Below are 19,839 nucleotides of genomic sequence, written 5' to 3'. Positions count from 1 at the left end.
GCATCAATTTTTATCTTGTTTTTCCAGAATTTATTGTAGCCACAATCTGATCAAATGAAACCAGTCAGCGGTGTTACAACTGCCCTAGTAAAGGTAAAGGACTGGACTAAAGCAGAGAAATTGCTTCCTCTATTCAGACTAGACTGTGCATCTAGTCTGCATCTTTTTGACAAGAAAAATCAATTCATAGACAACATGCTGACATGGCTTTGCTTGAGTACTGAAAGTAAAGCAGTCTACAGCCCTGGTGGTTGTTGACTTGATATTAGGGCAAGGTGAGAAGAAAAAGTGATTTCTGTTAAGACCACATAGCCTGCACCTTGTCTCTTAAGATAGACCTGTTTCTCCTGGAAAAGGGAGGTAAGGGAGTGGAATATATTTGTTCATGCTTCCAGAATCCATAAGCTCACTATTGAGGACGTAACACCAGGTGATGAGGCTGATTATTCCTTCATCCCTCAGGGATTTGCTTACAACCTTTCTGCCAAGCTTCAGTTTTTGGGTAAGTTATCTTTGAATATGTAATGGGAATTGCAGAGGGATAAAACGATGGCATTAGTCATGGTTATACCAGGGAAGAGTATGCAGACTCTCTTTCCTGATACCTCAATATAGGCACATAGCTTTTCCCTACTATTTTGCATTATCATTATCACATTGTTTTACAAAGCCTATTTTCCAGTTTATTGCATTAATCTCTTCGTGTATATGCCTCATGAGATTTTAAGGATGAATAGTTTTTAAATTATTTTTTAGGTGCAGATGCTACGTAAATCCTGTTTTCTGATCTCTTTCTCCCCCCCACCCCCCTTTTTATTCCCCCAGAGGTCAAGATTGATTTTGTACCAAGAGAAGGTAAGAACAGCAGTCATTATTTATATGCAACTAAACATGTTTTCAATAGCAAAGAAAGCAGTGTTTTTAATTTTTAATTTAATGCATGAACCTTTTTTTTTTCCCCATACAGAACACTCAGACTATATTTAAAACTAATTTTCTCTGCCCTTGCTACAGAACCTCCCAAAATCCACCTTGACTGTCTGGGCCAATCCCCTGACACTATTGTCGTGGTGGCTGGGAACAAACTGAGATTGGATGTTCCCATATCAGGAGATCCAACACCCACTGTCATCTGGCAGAAGATAAATAAGGTAATGTTTAACCTGACACAGTTTCTGAGGTAAAGAAGTCACAACAGGAAGTTTATCTTCTTGCTCAAATCTTGCTTTGATTTACACTTCTTAGTTACAAGTATTTTCATCTTTCTTTTAATTTTATTTTTTTAAAACCCCTAGAAAAAAATCAAATAGCTGCAACGCAGCTGTTTGGGATTTAGATCTTTTTCTAAGAGTCATCGTGAACTGTTGTGGTTTTTTTTTTTCTGAACTGTTGCCTGTTTTTCTATTCCGAAAGAAGGGACTGAGTATATATGAGTAGACATATGTACATGCAGACACTAGGATACCATATAGGTTTATTCTCTTCCTACCTCAGAGGTGAAGAAATAAATGATCACTCACCCCATCACTTTCACCTGATAGGATGGACATGTTCTGGTGATGGCAGCTTCTTTTTTAAAAAAGAAAAAAAATCTTTCTCAAGAATTCTATAGTCTATGAAGAAAATGTCTTCTTAGCAGACCACTGGGGTAAAACTATTTTGTGGAGTGAAAATAGAGGACACTTGCTATTTGCCTTATCAAAGCAATCATAAAACACCACAGAAAGAATTTAGAAGCTAGACACAAAATGTTAAGTGAGCTTCCTTTCTGGCTATCTCAGAACATCTCCACTCCTCACCATCTGTGGGCTCTTGAGCTATAATTAGCACAAAACACAGAAATACTTTGCATAATTTTATACAGCATCATTACACTTCCCATAGGGGTAGATATGGACAGAATAATATTGCCAGTTACATTAACTGCCCCAGTCTTGTTTCTTCACGAATCTGCTGCACTCTTTGTTCAGCGTAGCATACTGAATAACACTTAGGACTTCTTTCTGCAATGCAGAATTGGTATGGAAACAAACAAAAGAGCCATTTGTCCCTCTGGGAAACCAAGAGAAACTGTCTCATACAGAAGTGTGCCTAATAAAATGACAACTGGGTATCAAACAACCTCTATATAGTATTATTTCTAAGATGTGAGGTCTCAACATGTGAGTGAAAGAAGCCAGTCTTGGTTTGAAGGACGTATAGTCTATACTCACTAATGAAATCCTAAACAAACAGTAGCACAGCTTCAGAATGCAGGGTTTGATGTGTGTTACAGACCTGACTACATTTCTGACTGTTAAAACATTTACATCAACTTGCTATCCCACTGTTACAGAAAGAAGTAATCTTTTTTTTTTTTTTTTGTAGTTACTCAAGATGAGTAACTAGTACCCCAGGGCAGATTCACAACCAGTTACAATGCTACTGTAGGAATGTCATGCATCTTTGGTAATCTGTAAATTTGGTTTTGCTGACTTATCCTTCCCTTAATTCACTGCAGTCTGATACATCTATTTCCATTTCTGCTTTTTATTTTTGTATCAGTTGATTTCCTTCCCAGGTCTGCTTGCTGCCTCACTTTGCTCTTCACTTTTCTCACACTTCTATATTCAAGCCCCCTAACAAACCTATGGACACTTCTCCTCCACCTTGTAGAAACAGCTTTACTGCTCTGCTCAGAAAGAATTAGTTGACACTGTGGTTTCTTTGCGTACCTAGAAAAGTGGCCTTGTTCAAAGCAATGATGATTCCATTACTCCCTCAGAAAACAGCGGTGATTTAAATACTGATAGTAAGGTAAGTTCCTTATTCTTTATGCAGACACACAAACATGCTTAGTGTTTTCCAGTTAAAAGCAGATATTAAGACTGGTGAAGCAAATAGCACATCAGGCCCAACATCCTGCATCACAATGGTGATTACAAACACTTTGAATGGGCAAAAGAGATCTAGTGAGTAATTTTAGAGTAGGATGCTGATCAAGGAAATCTCTTTCTAGTCACTATCTCATGGTATCTGGATTACATTGAATCAAAGTAGTCACTTGAAAACCCCTTTCAATATATTTGTGAATGTTTATCTCTCCCCCCAGCCTGTAAGGTTCAATAATAACTACAGGAAGAAAAATAGGACAAAAGTTTTACAGGACACAGGGAAATATGACAATGGATTGAGAGAGTGGACTATGTATGTGCAAAAGAGTGAAAGAGGGCTCATTTTCCAACAAGTTTCCTTTTTGTCATAAATAACCTTTTTATTTTGATTGAGTAAAACATATTTAACATCTATTATGCAACAATAGACCTTTCTCAGGGTTCGGATTCTGCCGTAGTGGTCACTTTTTAGGCACATATGCTTTCTAATGGTTCGTGTTCTAAGTCTAAAGATATGCGGGCACATAAAGAAGAAATATAATAAACACACAGCAAAGTAGTGGTCATTATGTTTAGACCTCAACTCAGAGTAGAAAGTTACTCCATATGACACTGAGTGGAAGAGATCACACTGATGCCATTAACCATTACAAGAAGCATGGTAAATATTTTAGAGGGAAATTGTTTAAATCCATGTTATCTGATGCCAATTGTAGATACTGTTGATTAGGAATGTTTGCTCAACTACTGGATTTTGAATTTGCAAACCTCCTTGAGCTCACACAGGACCCAACTGTTATCCATGAAACTCTTTCAGTTGATACTGAGAGTTATCCCAAGTAGGAATTTGAGGAAGAACTGAGTAACTTCTCTGAAATGTAACTGGGTATGTGTAACTAACAATGAATCTTAACAACCTGCAGACTTTCAGAACCAATTTTCCCAAATGTTATTTATGTGAGCCACTTAGTCTATATTTTACTCTGTTCTACTTACAAATAGAACTTGAATTACTTTATAGCTTTTCAATAATTTTGATAATATTCAGTGATTTTAAGATTTTCACCAGCTTACATACAGGCTCATCAGGCTGTCCCTGGCACAACTTACAATGTCTTTCTCTGTTGCTTTCGCTGCCCACAGCTTCTGTTTGAATCTGAAGGCAGAGTTCGTGTGGAGATGCATGAAGACCACTGTGTCTTCATCATTGAAGGAGCAGAAAAGGAGGATGAGGGAGTATACAGAGTTATAGTTAAGAATCCAGTGGGAGAAGATAAGGCTGATATCACAGTCAAAGTTATTGGTAAGTGAAGGAAGGAAACAACCAGAGCATGAAACCATCTTGATTTCACTGAAACTCATGCTTCTCTAAAACTGAGGCAAGTTCTGACTTTATGTTTAGAAAAAGAGAAAAGGATCATAAAGGCAGGACAATTAGAAAATTTTGCAGAAGTATTTTTCACAGGTAGTTGCCTTCTGCGTGAAAAGTTAAGAGAAAAACTCCCAGTAGAAATCCATGTATTTTCCTTTTAGGTGTTTTATGAAATACATAAAAACGGATAGGCGATCGTATCATTATATCATTTTACAGATTATATTCCCTTCTGAAGTATAGGCTTCATGCTTGTCTGAGATAAGAAAAACGTGTCATCTTGTTGTGGTTCATGTTTTCAAGCAAAGATTACATCATTCTATAAGCAGTAAATGGTTAACGGAATAGAGAGACAAAGTATCTGACAGAATATAAACAGATTGCTACTGAGTCACAGAACAGCTGGGAGTAATATGATTTTGGGGCAGTAATTTTTATAAAATTTTTCATAATATTTGGCTTGTAACCTGCCACACATATGACAAAAGGTCAGGTTATAAGCAAACTGAGAAATTATAAAAGAAAATTATTTTCACCTACAGTAGTAAAATTTAGAATTCACTGCTTAAGTGAGTACTAAGTCTGTGTTTATCTTTTATAAATCCTAAGTCAGGATATCTGCCACAAATAGTTAAAAATAAAATATGTGAGACATGCAGCCATTATATTCTGTATAAAGTTTATTCTATGGAAAATAGGAAACTCTGGGGCAAGCCTCTTCTTACAGAACCTTGTTACCTTCCATTTTTGCAAAAAGTTGATTAGGTGTGGGAAGAGCAAGGGAGATGAATAATCAATGGTATTTAAAGGAAAACCAACCTAACATAGAAGCATCAAAGAGCAAGATTCACTTTAGACTAAGGTAATACATTCTTGATTGTACCTACTGTTGCCATCTGACAAAGCTGCATCAGTACAATAAGAAAAAAATGTTAAAGAAAGTATTTGATTGACTTGTATACAGGAATTGAAACAGCAACAACTCTTATTCATTCTCACACTTTCTTCAGATGTTCCTGACCCTCCAGAAGCTCCCAAGATCAGCAACATTGGAGAAGATTACTGTACTGTGCAGTGGCAACCTCCTAAATATGATGGCGGGCAACCGGTACTTGGTAAGAAGTGCTAGAATATAAAGTCCCCAGCAGCCTTGCCTATATATTTGTTGCTCCTTTAAAATGGCACAGAAGTTCAGTCACTCTAGGAAGCCTGACCCTCAGAAACTAACTAATATATCAACCCTTCAAACTGCTCTAGGTTCTGGCCCTTCAAGTTTAGGGAAAGAGTGCCCCCTACCCAAGCTATTTGAGTCAGAAATATATCAGCAATTTAGTTACCAAAGCACAAAAACGTGATACCAAAAATAGTTCAAGCTAAACATTCTCATTCAAGACTGAAATTTCAGGTCAGTATACAGGGCTTTGGACTTACCTAGGAATACCCAAAACAGATCTGTGGCCACCTCAGCCATCAACTCCAGTCGTCTGCAATCTCAGGCACTCATTCAATACACGTTTCTTTTGGAAAACTACTTCATAGTTCTGCTTCATATACAAGCACACATCACAAGTCACAAAACAGTTTTAAATCATTTTAATAACCTTAAAATCTGTACTAAGAACTAGCAGCCAAAGTTATCATGCAATACAGTAGATGAGTAGAAGCAATCAAGGACATCACTGATACCATTTTTAAGTTGTCTGCAGAGCATGGTGGGTTTTACATAAAACCCCATGTGAGCCTCAGGAGGAAAAGAAAATAGTGCAGGATCTTGGCCAATTTTAGGAAAAAGCTCCTCTGGACTCCAAATCTAACAATTTGTTTAATAAAGATCACTGGAGTTTGAGTTTCTTAAAAAAAAAAGTCACTGAAAGCTACATGGACTCCCATGGAGATGCCAAGGCTAGAATTCTAAAATTGTATTAACACCTTCCATAGTATCTGGAAGAGCGGAGTTTGTATTTACTTTTGGATATTTGGGCTTCATTCACTTCCACAAGAATAGAGTAACCTCATTTAATTCAACAGAGGTTATCTGTGCAGGAATAAACCAGATACTACTGGGCCAGTCCTTTGTGGTTTCATCTGTTCTGACAGGAAGCAAGCAAGAAGGTAACAATTCAAACTGCTATGCGCAAAGATATATACCAACAGCTGTCCCGTTACCACAGCTGACCGCCCCCCATTTGACTATGCAAAGCCCATGATTTTGTTTTGTAGAGTTTTCAGGACACATTTTGGAAAGGTCTTTGTTTTGTTTTCACTGTCAAAGGAATAATTCTGTTAATCTTCCACTAACAGCGCTTTGCACTGCATGGGGAGGTTTCTTCAGTTAGCACAGTGCTAACTAACAGAGCTAGACACACCTAGCTTCTGTGTTACTAACAGAGCTAGACACCTGGGAGGAAATAAATAAAGCCAAGAAACAGCACTATCCAATCAAACAAAGCTTTAACAGCAAGTTTAAAGGTAGGGGAGAAAGACACATGCATTCTTATCCGACTGCATATTGTTATAGATGGCATTGTAGGCCGTCCGCTACGGTCTTTATTAGCTATATCCAACAGATACAGAAAAGAAATTCATACCCAACTTCACTGCTAGGCAAACCTTTCATGGGATCTTGTATACTTTTTATCATACACTCTGTCATTCTGTGCATTTACAGCAATAATCTGCTTTACCAAATGTCACCAGTAGTACCAGCATTGTCTTTTTACCTCTTTTTTTTTTTTTTTAATTCAATTCTGGTGTGCCACAGTGAAGAAGTGTCTCAGTTCTGACAGGAAACTATGCTTATCTGAAGTGGCAGAAAATCAGAAAATGAGTTGCTGAAACTTCTCTGAGTCTGACAGACCCTGGTGAAGAGAGAAAAAAGCAGAAACATGGCAAAGGAACCATAGGTTCTTTGCTTACAGCATTTAACCTTGTTTAAAAGCTACTGAAAGCAAGCATGCGAGAGTAATGTTATCCAGTAGAAGTGATGACACAGCCTGTCAGCTCAAAGCTATTTCCACCACTCATTTCCCAAAACATTCTGTAGACCCCCATGCTCTTCTTGCAATTCAATGTAGACAGGAAAGGCTGCTGATGCTGATGCCTGTGCCTATAACGTGCCAGCAAACATGCCTCCAGCTCCCTTTAGATGCTTGAAGTGTGAATTATACTTCCCAGGTATACCAAAGGGGCATCTGCAAGTTTGCTAGCCATGACCTTTGTGAGCAGCTGGGATCGAATCACTGACCTACACAGCGCAATTCATGAGTCTTTACAATGTGTTTGCTATAGACTTATACTATTGTAGCTGACCACTGGTACAGACATGTCCTCTGTAGACTATGGGTAGAAACAGGCATGCAATACATACAAATACTTGGTATGTGTAAATCACTCTTCAGTGTTTTTTCTGATTTTTCACACCATAGTGAAAAGATGCTTTCAAAACAAAATCTGTTTAAAAAGAAGTCTGTGTGCATCACATCCAGGCATACTATCTGCAGCACAGAAGCAGCAGAAACTTAATATCACTAGATGGAAGGAAACAGTTGATAAGTCCTTTGAGGAAGGTCACTGGAAAATAATTTATACAAATGTTTCCAATGTGATATACAACCATCCTCCATATCAAGGATCAAGAATCACAGATTCCATTTCCAGTTTGGGGAAATGAGAAGTCTATCTTTTAAACTGATAACCCAGCCTGACTTAGTCATTCTGAAAAACAGCATGGTAGTGAGGTAAAGGCTGTGGATGTTGAAGGGCCATAGGATATGTACTATATCTGGATTCTGGGCATACAGACTACATCTAAGCTATGCTACGTATTTGTTCTGTAGTACGTGGATTTGTTCAGTGCATCCAGCTCTCTGGGTTCTCTGTAATCATACAGATTAGCTTTCTTTCCCAAGGGAATCAGAGCAAGAAAATGGTGGTGTGTGCCCAGGACTTGCTCCCCAGGAGGGCTGAAGCAGAGCTGGGATCTGCATTGTCGAGGAAGCACTCCACAATTCCACCACTTTGCAAGGAAGACAGAGATCTAACATAAGTCCTCTGATAAATCGTTACAAAAAAATAAACAAAAATCACCCACCCACAACCAACAACACACTAAAGAGAAGTGTCAAACTGTTCTTCCAACTAATTTATTTTGGATTTATGCTGTGAGTCAAGATTAGTGAATTGCAGCAGAATATAAGAAAGAAATTAATTTTTGACTCTCTGCCTCATCTTACACATTTCAAGGCAATTTCTCCTTCACTGAAAGGGCTTCCTGTTGAACGGCTGTGGTTTTTTGCATTTCTCTGCCATTAGAAGTAAATGACCATGTTCTCACCAGAAAGGATTTACCATTTAAACCAGCTGTGCTAGTATCTTTATCCTGCGTACATCTGAATACATTAATAGTAGCGTTTAGCGAGCAAAATGTGCTTGAAGCCTAACACCAGACATAGACAATTCTGAACAACTTCTACTCTGAAAGAATGATTGCTCAGGTAAGAATGTCAGATAGAAGAAAAGGAATACAAAAAGAAACTGTGGGAAAATACCAAAGCTTCACACAATTCAGTTATATGCAAAAATTCTGGATCACATTTGGCTGGTTTATGCCGTTGGAAAAAAAGAAAAGTTATTTTCTTTTTTCCTGCATGTGAGCTAATAATTTGCAGTTCTTTTACATCATAAGAGCTATTCTTTCCAGGCTATATTTTAGAGAGAAAGAAGAAGAAGAGCTATCGATGGATGAGACTGAATTTTGACCTTTTGAAAGAGTTAACCTATGAAGCCAAGCGAATGATTGAAGGAGTAGTTTATGAGATGCGGATTTATGCTGTGAATTCTATTGGTATGTCCCGGCCAAGCCCTGCCTCGCAACCCTTCATGCCTATTGGTGAGTTTTACCATGCTCTATATTATTTCTAGGACAAAACCAAGACAGGACAATTTTCACATCTTCTCTTCAACTGCCCTTATACCTAAAAAGGATGTGTTAGGAAAGAGGCTGCCAACCATCTCTATATTCCGTATTTAATCAACCTTTTCCTTTGTAATCCTCCTCTTCTTTGTCTCTCATTCCCCTTCCTGAGAAGCACAGAGGCTCCAGTTTCATGAAATTGCTGATGAATTTTTAGTTGTTATAATTAGAAGAGTGAGAGCCAAGCTGGATCTCAAAAGGAGAACTAATTGACAGAAATTTCCCTGTCCCTCTCAGCTTCTCCCATTCCCTTATGGATGCAAATATCACAGTATCCCACCCAGTACTCCCTTAATCCTGGCCCTTTCCATAGATAAAAGGATAGCTGATTGAGAAAATATTTTAGCAGTTGTTTTCTATAAATAATTCTTCCCAATGCTGCAGTGCAGTGGCTCCATCAGTCCCCAAGCAAGGAGCAAACTAAAGGAGTCCTCAAGAAGCCTGCCTGCTAAGAGCTTTAGAAAGAAGACCCAGAAAAAATACAAACAGCTGGAGATCAAAATGACTAGAGTTGCTAAATCTACAAATATCAGTGAAGGGGGACAGCCTGCTGAAGGAGATAATGTAAAAGCAGATGATGCAGTGAAGGGGTCAGAAGGAAAGGTTGAACTGGAAGAAGGGTCTCTTAATTTTCAAGCACACAGCAGCTGGTCTGCAACAAAAGAAGGCAAACAAAAGCCATCAAGTGGAGCTACTGGAAAAAAAAGGTCCAAATTTTTCATGGGACAGGCAGAGTTTTACTTGATTAAGGATAAAGTTCCCACTTACTGCTTCAGAGAAGATGTTTGGGGTTTTGGTCGTGTACTGTGTGGTTGTGCATGCTCCCGACTGCCTTTGCCTCCTGTGTGCTGTTCACAGTCCTTGCTTGAATATGAGAGATTTTGGCATAGCTACAGAAGGGAAACTGGGTAATGATTTACTTTTTTTTTTACCATAACTTTGGGAAATAAGATCAATTTCAATCAGTTGCACAATTTATTAACCTGTGCGTAACTTACATATGAAGCATTTTTCATGTGTAAATTTTGTTATGTATATTCAAAAGATGTACATTTTTTAGTACATATACACAGAGTATGCCAAACAAATTTCTTTAACATGGTTGCTTTCATGTCATGTATACTAAATTTTATGTTCCAGCAGTCTAAATGTTATTTTGAATAAATTATCTTCCTGTTTGCTTTTTGGAATCAACTATTTCACAGTAGCATTTGTAAGTATGTGGGATTCTCCAGTAAGGGCTTTTCTTGATTGTTTTTTTTCATTAGTAGACAACAGTCATGCTTAAGACAACTGAATTTAGCTAATGGTCTTTCTGAACTGTGGATTTAAAAAGAGCCACAACACTCCTGTTCTGAAGAGATGTGAAATAGCTATACCTAAATATTTTTCGCAGGCATGTCTCTGTTACAAGTGTGCAAATCAGAGCTAGCATTTCTGTAAACATGTAGTCATAAATAACTTTTGGTCATTTTCTCCACTATTAAAGGAAAACAAGTTAAGTATAATTTAACCACTGATGAATTTGGTCCTCTGACTATGTGAATTTTGTCTAACTACAATCAGGATGTAAGTAAAGCACACATTTTATGCGTTTTTATTTATAAACTTTTCTGCAGACTTCTGCTGACAATTTGACTCCCTCTACAACTCTTCTTTTTTTCATTGGTTTTTACTCAAAGGGAGCATATGTGAATAAGAGCTACTATCTTTACCTCTTCTCCTCCTCCCTATTTTAGGACTCTTATGCTGCACTTCTATGAAATGAAGTATTAGGTGTTACATTTTACAACTGAGCTTAAATATATTTTATTAAACCAGAGAGTGGTATATAATTCAGCTGCTAATCACTCCTCCTATAGCCTTTGACTTCTCACTGCTATATTGCTGTTTCTCAGAATTTACTTCTACATACTTCCTTACAGCTCCTCCAAGTGAACCAACCCACTTTACTGTGGAAGATGTTTCTGACAGCACTGTTGCCTTGAAGTGGAGACCCCCTGAGCGGATTGGAGCTGGGGGATTAGATGGTTATATTGTGGAATACTGCAAAGATGGATGTAAGTAAGCTTGAGTACTAGGCGGCAGCAACTGAATATTATTAAAATACTACAACTGCAATAGCTTCACTGCAATATCGCAGTAAGTTAAACATAACCAGTATCATTAAATATGAACTCTGATCTATGACTAACATCCTTGCCAACCATCACCAGGCTTACCGTGACATAACTGTAAACCCATGAAAGCCACGTCAACCATAGCGTCATCTTCATGATCATCATAAACTTCAATACAGAAAAGTGCTACAAAAATACCAGCGCTGTTCTGTAATCACTACTATACTTGCATTGCATTCACAAATTGCGCATTCCTTAAAATCAATATAACAACATGACTGTAAAAACATCAGTCAAACCTTCAACTGTTACCTTAAGTCATTTAATACTTGTGGTCTGATAATAAAGAGTATAACTGCACCATATCTACAACACTCAATTTATTGTGATGCTACAACAACATAATATTTATGTCATAAAAATCAAATAAATTTATAATCACTTCAATGATGACATTTTCTCTGACACTAAGCTCAATTGCCATATAACCTAAACTAGGGTTTTTATAGGGTATAATTTATCCAGAAGCAATTTATAGTATTTAATGAGATAGTACCATGGAATTAACAGAATCCCTATGTCATCATCATAGAAGAATGATTTTATCTGTTGTACTTCTGTGTCAGTAGCATAACTAAGGAAGCCCTAAGAGTTCTGTTCTGCAGTGTCAATTGAGAAGTTGTTAATAAATTCCAAGAGTTACGTGCTCTATTATTGTTTTCAGCATATGTTGCTCTCACCAACCCATGTGGACACCCATAGGAGATATATTTATTCCAAGAAAAAATTAAGGATTCACTTTCTTGCTAAAAATACTTACAAAAGTCTCTTCCCCACTATTGCTAATGAAAATAAACGTAGAGAAGCCCCACATCTCTAAGCTTTATAAACAGAACAACAAAGGAACCACCCAAAGACAATTGCCTTACCCTTAGCTATTTTGAATAAACCAAGTGTATACATTTCTTAACTCCATGTATAAACACATATTCTAGGTCCAGCGTTCTCTTTCCAGATTAGTTCATTCCCTTTTAAGCGTGGTATTGCATGTTAAAATCATTTTACCCTAATATAAGTTTACTTTCAATTGTTTGGAAAAATAATACATTATTTCAATATGCAAACCCTATACTCGCAGCTACAGAATGGATTCCAGCTCTTCCTGGCCTAACTGAACGCACATCTGCACTAATTAAAGACCTTGTCACAGGGGACAAACTTCATTTCCGTATAAAGGCTATAAATTTGGCTGGTGAGAGTGGAGCGGCAATAATCAAAGAGCCCGTAACAGTTCAAGAGATCCTGCGTGAGTATCTAGACTGAATAAATCTTATTCCTCTACTTCCTCTGGTCAAAATTCTAATCACGTACACATGCAGAAAGACTCTGGGACTGACAAGGCCGCGCCGTTTTCCGAGAATAACACCCAGATAAGTCTTTTGCTTTGACTCGGTGCCCAACATGTTATGATTCTGAGAGCATTACTATACTGTCTTGTCGTATATTTCTAAAGTGCAGCTCCTAAAATCCTACTTCTTACTTTCAAAATATGGACATTTCACCTCTTGTAATGGCACTGTCAGCATTTAAGAGACACTTTTTTTTAATATTTAGCACTCTGCTGGAAAAGCTGCTATATTACTGGAAAATTACCGCATTGGCTATGTCAAGAGATCTATTTAAGTAAAAGCGGTTATCTGTACTTGATTGTCCTAGGCTATTAATTAACACCCTGTGTATCACCCAACAGCAGTAGGTTATAATTCATTTGACTGGAGTCCAAAGATATCGAGAGCTAATAGCGGATTCCTCAACCTTGACTCACATGAAGTGCCTCCCAGAGTCTCACTGACAGTAAAATGACTCAGTGTAGATGAAACCAAGTTGTAATGCATCTCAAAACCAAACGGACATGAAGACAGATACTCCAATTGTGCATTAAGAAATTATTTCTGTAAATTACTAGGAAAAGAAAAAGGAACACATGGAGAACATAGAAAGCTTTCCAGTGAGATAGAGGAAAGCAGGGACTAGGTGAAAGAACATGCACTAAGGTCCTCTTTTTGTTAGTGAAAAGTAAGCTGCTACAATGAGACTCCACTCCTTCCACCTCAGGGAAAGAACTGTAACTGATTGACTGTAGAAAGATAAAGGAAATCCATTGATTGCCCTGCTTCTGAGTAAGTCCATAAGTATGTCCAAATGGCAATTTACAAGGAGCTGCAGTACCAATACAGTAATAGATTAATCACAGCCTATAATCACTCTTTTACTGCAGTACACCCTTTATCCCATCCCTTCTACTGAACTGATAAAGTTCTCCAAAGAAACAAAGGCCACATCGAAGGCTCACATCCAACAGAAGTCACTGAAATCTGGCATTTCAGATGCGACACAGTTTCACAAATCCTATTGTCATTGAAACCTGCCCAGTTGTAAATATATAACTGACATTTGCTCCTAAATTTGTATCCAGTAGTCAAAGACATTTTAAAGTACTTGGAGAATTAACTGTATAAACAGAGTCCGCACAACTTTCTTATGCTTACAAGTATCCACGCCCCTCCTTTTTGGTGTTTTGTCTTATTTGTGCTGTAAGTAATATTTCAAATTATCGAAGCTTTGTATTTAATGTACTAATGCTTAACTGCAGAGCGTCCCAAAATCTGGTTGCCACGCCATCTCAGGCAGACTCTGGTGAAGAAAGTGGGTGAGACAATCAATATTGTGATCCCTTTTCAGGTATGCATCAGTTTATATTTTGTCATGGTTATTTGTCATCGCTTACCTAAAGTAGTTTCCCTTGTCAAGTTCCCATTGCTTCACTGCTTAAGCAGTGGTACATAAAGTATGGTTGATGACTATTTCTGAAAGGCTGACTACAAAGATTAGAGTTTGTACATGAACAGAATATCACAATTGGCCCTATATAGAATCTGTGTGTATACAAAAAACAGCTTGGGTATTACTGTACACGAGCTTAAGGTGTAAAAACCACAGCATGCCAAGGATTATCAAGCCCGTGCATGTAACTACACGTGCTGCTACGGCATACACAAAATTGCTAAGATATACACACAAACCGAGCTCACTGGTTATCCTGTCTTTGCATATTCTACAGCTGTATAAGCAACTATAACAACTATTCATAAAACACCACATGCATATTTTCAGATGCAGGGTGGTACTATCAATACCGTGCAAGAATTAGTGTGTGAAATGAAAAGGCTTTCGGAGTGAGACATAGGAAAAGAAATTGTAAGTTGCAGATTCATTTAATCTAGTCCTCATTTATAATTTGAAGAAACTAAAATTTCTCGGCTGTTCAGAGTTGACATTTATGAAAATGTAATTGCTTATTAGTGAAGAATTTTGAAGTCCTCATGTAAAAGATGCTGGAAATATGCAGAACATTTTTTCAGCAAGGGAGACATATACGCACACATTACCTATATTCTTTTGTTTGGGGAGTACCACCAGGGGGGAAAAAAAAAATATATAAAAGCAAAATCTATGTAAAATAAAATATACGTGCCTTTTACCCTATGGTTACTGGTTTACATGAAAGTTGTTTTTTTCACAAAGATATATCTAATCAGTAAACAGCTGCAAACCAATACATGGAGTAACTGCCTTGAATTGCATGCTTGACCCACTTCGACATAATCACACGCTTTTTTTTCTTTCACGTTTCTTATCTCCAAAATAGCTAAAATGGCCCCTTCACTGAGGTCTAGCCACATGCAAAATTCAAGATTTTACATCTGTTATTTCTGAGTTATGTAAGTCTTAAAAAAATTAAATACACATATTTTAGCTGCTTTGATGTCCAAGTCGAAGAAAATTTGCACAAAATTGACAAGCTGTCCCATAAGCTAGAACTGATAAAGTTTGGCATTTTATAGATTTGTGTCTTATATCCCCTATATCACCATTTTCCCAGCCTAATAATCCACCTATTTTGCTTAGGGCAGCCTCACTGCAATATTCCCAGAGATTTGCCAGTCCTTCACCCTACGCCCCTAGGTACTCCTAGCTGACACGTCCTCAGTTCCCCAGGCCAGAGGGGAACACTTGTTGCTGTACAGTTACACACAGTAACTAATCCAGAGCTTCACTTATCCCGCCCGATCCTTCAGCTATTGCCAAAAAAATGGATAAAGACCAAGTCTTCCCTGACTTTTCCTCAGTGGGGACACTGACTGAGGTTTCCATATTTCACCTCATCGGCAGTTTTCACAAAATCATCCTAAACTAATCTTAGAGATTTCTAGAGCACTGTCAAATCTAGCTGAAATGATTCAAAAGTTAAGTTGCTGACTGACAGGCAAATCATGTGTTGGTATAAACTCTTGTCTCCTAAAAGGCAAGGCTAACAAAAAATTGCTAAGATCTGTCAACACCAAATTTTAGCTTGAGAACAAAACCAGAGGATTTCAATTCAAAAGGTATTTTCTGAATCAACTAAATTTGCAATGGTGTTGAATTGCAGCTGTAGCTACACTGCGTAACACTGGAAAAGCTATTTAGAATATGCAAAACTGAGGATCTTTCAAAATAAAAGAGTAAAAAGAACATTTCTCTTTATATTCTGGAAAAGTTTAAATCACTGAATTTCTATTGAAGAAAAACACTAAGTCAATATGATTGCAATCTTCCAATTACAAAAAGGATATAGGAGAAAATACATAAATACTGGAATTACTGTAAGCCCTGAGCTAGGGAACCCAAGCAGGCAGAATATTATCTAAAGTGTAACTCAGTGTCTTCTTCTAATTGCAGTTTCTGTACAACCTTGCCAGTGACCTCTGTGGTCACTACTGCGTCATTTAACACCAAAATTCCATTAAATACCTTGTCAAGGTATCCTGGGCTAAATGCTATTTGCAAATCTATCCAGATCTTTAGATTAAAATGTACAGAAAAGAACAAGTACAACATTATTACTAACCCTCTGTTGAGCGCGTTAAGCAGGTGGGACATTCTGCTGAATGGAAGGGAATCAACACATTCTTGTTTCAAAATGAACTACACAGACATGTGATTGAAGGGATATTATATCCCATTAGTGGATAAAATTCACAGTATTACAGAGCAGTCGTCTTGCCCATCATATATGCATGAATATAAACATCTAAAAGCATTTAAATTCATTCTTCCCTGGCAGTAAGCTCCCTGAAGACTCTCTGGTGTACTGTTTAACCACCCTGTCACTCACTGTTCTCTCTCAGATTACCTATTAGGCATTGCAGAAATCCAGTCCTCTGCGATATGTATTAGGAACACGCTTTCTATATGTTTATGCTTTTCACAGTCTATAAATATAACAGTATATGAAAACTCCAAAAACTTGCAATCTTTCACTGGCACTCCACAGCGCCTCAAAAAAGGAGGTGCTGTGAGAGACCGTATCTGATCAACCACACCAGAACACCAGCAGTAAGTAGCAAAGCTTGATATATAGGCAAGATATTTTGTGTGATAAAGATAATGCTATGGTTTCTCATACCAATTTTTGCCAAGATATCTAGGACCAGATCCTCGATTCACCTCATTACTCAGTCCATCAAGAACTATTAATTCTTGTAATCAGTCTGAAAACATAGCCAAGCATTTATCTTGACAATTTGGAAATTTAAATAAAATTTCCATATAATTATACCATTTAAAGTAGATTGTTTTTATTTTGAAAGCATTCCCATAGCCAAAATTTCCAAGCAGAATCCTCATGTCATCTTAAAATATATACTTATGTGGAAAGTAAAATAGAGTCAATTCTTGTCAAGTTCACCAATAATTAGACATGGATATGGGGAAAAAACAAAACAAAACAAAAAAAACCACATCCTTTTACTTGTTCAGGAATTTCTTTTATAACTTCCAGCTGAAGAAGGGAAGCCATGTCTTACTCTAATAGGTTTTTGTAAAGGTTCTGTGAAATAAGACCAGGGTGAAGGACAAAATCTAATATTGCAGAGCTACAAGCCTGAGGTGCCTTTACTACCTGGCAGAAAGCAGTAAGAAAATCTGTTACCAGATGGGGCAAATGGAAGATCCAAAAACATTGCTGACACAAGGTTTATCATCAGCCCTGATGTAAAACCAATTACAATATCTCTGACAATTTAGATGTCAGAGAAAATAGTATTTATCAAAGAATAACAATTTCTAGGGGTTTTAGAAGTCCTTTAATTGTAATTTTGGATGGATCTTGGCCTGACTTTTATAAAAGAAGTTTGTTTTTTTTTCTAATACCACAGGAAAATAAAATGATGCTGCACAGACTTTCTGAACAAACACCAGACAAACCTGAAACAAAGATGCAGCAAATTTTTATTTTTATTCTGCCTACCTTTAGGCACCTAAACCAAGAGTCTGAGTAGCTTAATCTCCCCTCTGCAGCCTAAGGAAAAAGTTACAGTCTTACAGAGTATGTTCCAGGAACCCAGTGAATTGAGAAGCCTTCCAGAGGTGATTACTCTGATGTTCACTAGAAGCGGAGGGCAGTATGTGTCCTAATTTCAGTGCCTTAGCCTTCAGCTCCAGGGAAGCCTAAGCAGATCTGGCTGCTGGCTTGGATGGTCTCATTTTCCCTCCCCCAAATTTGAGAGCTCCTCCTGGCATTCATCTAGCCCTGTTTCTTTTATTCTTTTGCATTATTTTATTTCATGTTAATCTGGCAGAAACTTAAGAAAACCCACTGAGTTATTGTCTGCTAGGTTGACTATAAATATATTTAATAAATATGATACGGCCCTTTCCTGTTTTCTTGGGATTCTTGGTTTGGAGCTGTACCGTGGAAGTAGTACTCAAACAACTTTTGAAGAACTAGATATTATCTAAGATTTTTCCTGGAAATGGGTGAGTGACAGTGACGTAAGCCACAGATATCTTACTGATTCCTCAATATCATCTTCCATGGGTATAGCAAGACTGACAGCTTAGGCTGACAGTCACCAAAACAATTTTTGCAATGCAGAAAGAATTGTACGGTAAATTTCACATCCCAAGACTTCAAGATTATAAAAATTTTTGAAATATCTTAAAAATGCCTGGGGATAGAGAATCAAGTGTTTTAATAAGGGGGGGGGGGGGGGGGGGGCGCTAATAAACTCCTCAGATATTAAAGACTTCTGTACTTAATAATAATCAGAGTGAGCCAGATCAACTGTTGGCTTCAGAGATGCCTGGGAAAGAGTACCACACCAGCAAAAATATATTTGTTCTCAGTATAATTTCAGTCTCTCTGCTAACTGTAACTAAATTATATCCTCAGGGCATGGTACCACTAAACCACATGGATGGGAGCAAATATTTCTCTGCAAGAAAACAGTATTTAAAGAGTTTACTATCTCAACTGCATATTAAATTAGGCTTTCTAGACTTACATATCACTAAAAAAAAATTGAAATCTATTATAGCCTTAAAAAAAAATATCTCAACAACCTTTTTTTCTCTTCAGGGTAAACCAAGACCCAAAATCACTTGGATGAAAGATGGTCAAACTCTAGACTCCAAAGACGTGGGAATTCGGAACAGCAACACAGACACAATCCTTTTTATCAGAAAGGCAGAACTTCATCACTCAGGAGCATATGAAGTCACTCTTCAGATAGAAAACATGACTGATAAGGTTTCAGTAAAAATGCAAATCATAGGTAAGAACTTGACATCATCAAAATTAAGCATATCATCCAAAACAAAATAGTGGCTGTACTGAGGCAATCAAAGATCCAACTACCTCAGAATCCCTTCTCTGACAACGGTTGATAGCAGATGACTAGGGCAAAGCTCAGGGCAGGGCTGGCATGTTACTTTATTTTTCCAGGATATTTTTGCTGCTTGAAATGATCCATTTCCTACAGACTTTCAGAGGGACAGAGATTATCATGTGTCCCATAGCTCTTGAGGGATTTTTTTTTTCTTGCATGATTTTATCCAGCCAGGTTTTTAATCCAGGTCTAGTTTCAAAATTCAAATATCCTTTTTCTTGGTGTTCTTGGGAATAACCATATTGTCCTCAAGGAAGGAAACGTGAATCCTAGAATAGATATACTCTTACTGGGCTTCTTCTTCATCAGATAAGAACAGCAAGGATCAAATCAATGCACCAATATACCTCTACTGTTCTGAGAATTAGAAATTACTATAAGAAACAGTACTGTGAATTTGGAAAATTCACATTTAATGCCTTACCCTGTTAAGAGTGTCTAATTAGCCTGAGGCTTAGTGGACACTTATTCTTTATTATACAATTCCTAGTCTCTTTTCTAGTATCATTTTAAAGGAATGCACTGCCAAAGTCTCAGTAACTTCCCTTGGGATTTTGAGAGATATATTCTGAGATCTTTCCTACTCAGATTCCATTAATGTTCAGCCAGAGATCTTCTATTTCTCCTCATTACAGGTCTATGTAACATTCCTGCGAATTGTTTTTATTTCTCTTTCCCCATATATTCACACTGTCATTCCAAATCTTCTCCAATGTATCAATACAATTTT

At 37.4% G+C, this 19,839-nt stretch overlaps 1 protein-coding gene across 1 annotated transcript in view; it reads left to right on the top strand.

Moving 5' to 3' along the window:
* The window catches only part of MYBPC3 (myosin binding protein C3), a 70,378-nt gene that overhangs the window by 36,067 nt on the left and 14,472 nt on the right, over window positions 1-19,839 (top strand). The window contains exons 19-29 of the mRNA XM_064462671.1: window positions 396-502; window positions 826-855; window positions 1,015-1,151; window positions 2,719-2,796; window positions 4,017-4,176; window positions 5,256-5,360; window positions 8,945-9,133; window positions 11,143-11,277; window positions 12,476-12,643; window positions 13,991-14,079; window positions 18,800-18,995. Of these exons, the coding sequence (XP_064318741.1) occupies window positions 396-502; window positions 826-855; window positions 1,015-1,151; window positions 2,719-2,796; window positions 4,017-4,176; window positions 5,256-5,360; window positions 8,945-9,133; window positions 11,143-11,277; window positions 12,476-12,643; window positions 13,991-14,079; window positions 18,800-18,995 (1,394 nt within the window). The remainder of the gene's footprint in view (window positions 1-395; window positions 503-825; window positions 856-1,014; window positions 1,152-2,718; window positions 2,797-4,016; window positions 4,177-5,255; window positions 5,361-8,944; window positions 9,134-11,142; window positions 11,278-12,475; window positions 12,644-13,990; window positions 14,080-18,799; window positions 18,996-19,839) is intronic.

This window comes from Phalacrocorax carbo, chromosome 10, assembly GCF_963921805.1.
Source record: "Phalacrocorax carbo chromosome 10, bPhaCar2.1, whole genome shotgun sequence".
NCBI lineage: Eukaryota > Metazoa > Chordata > Aves > Suliformes > Phalacrocoracidae > Phalacrocorax > Phalacrocorax carbo.
This window is presented reverse-complemented; position numbering and strand designations above follow the sequence as displayed.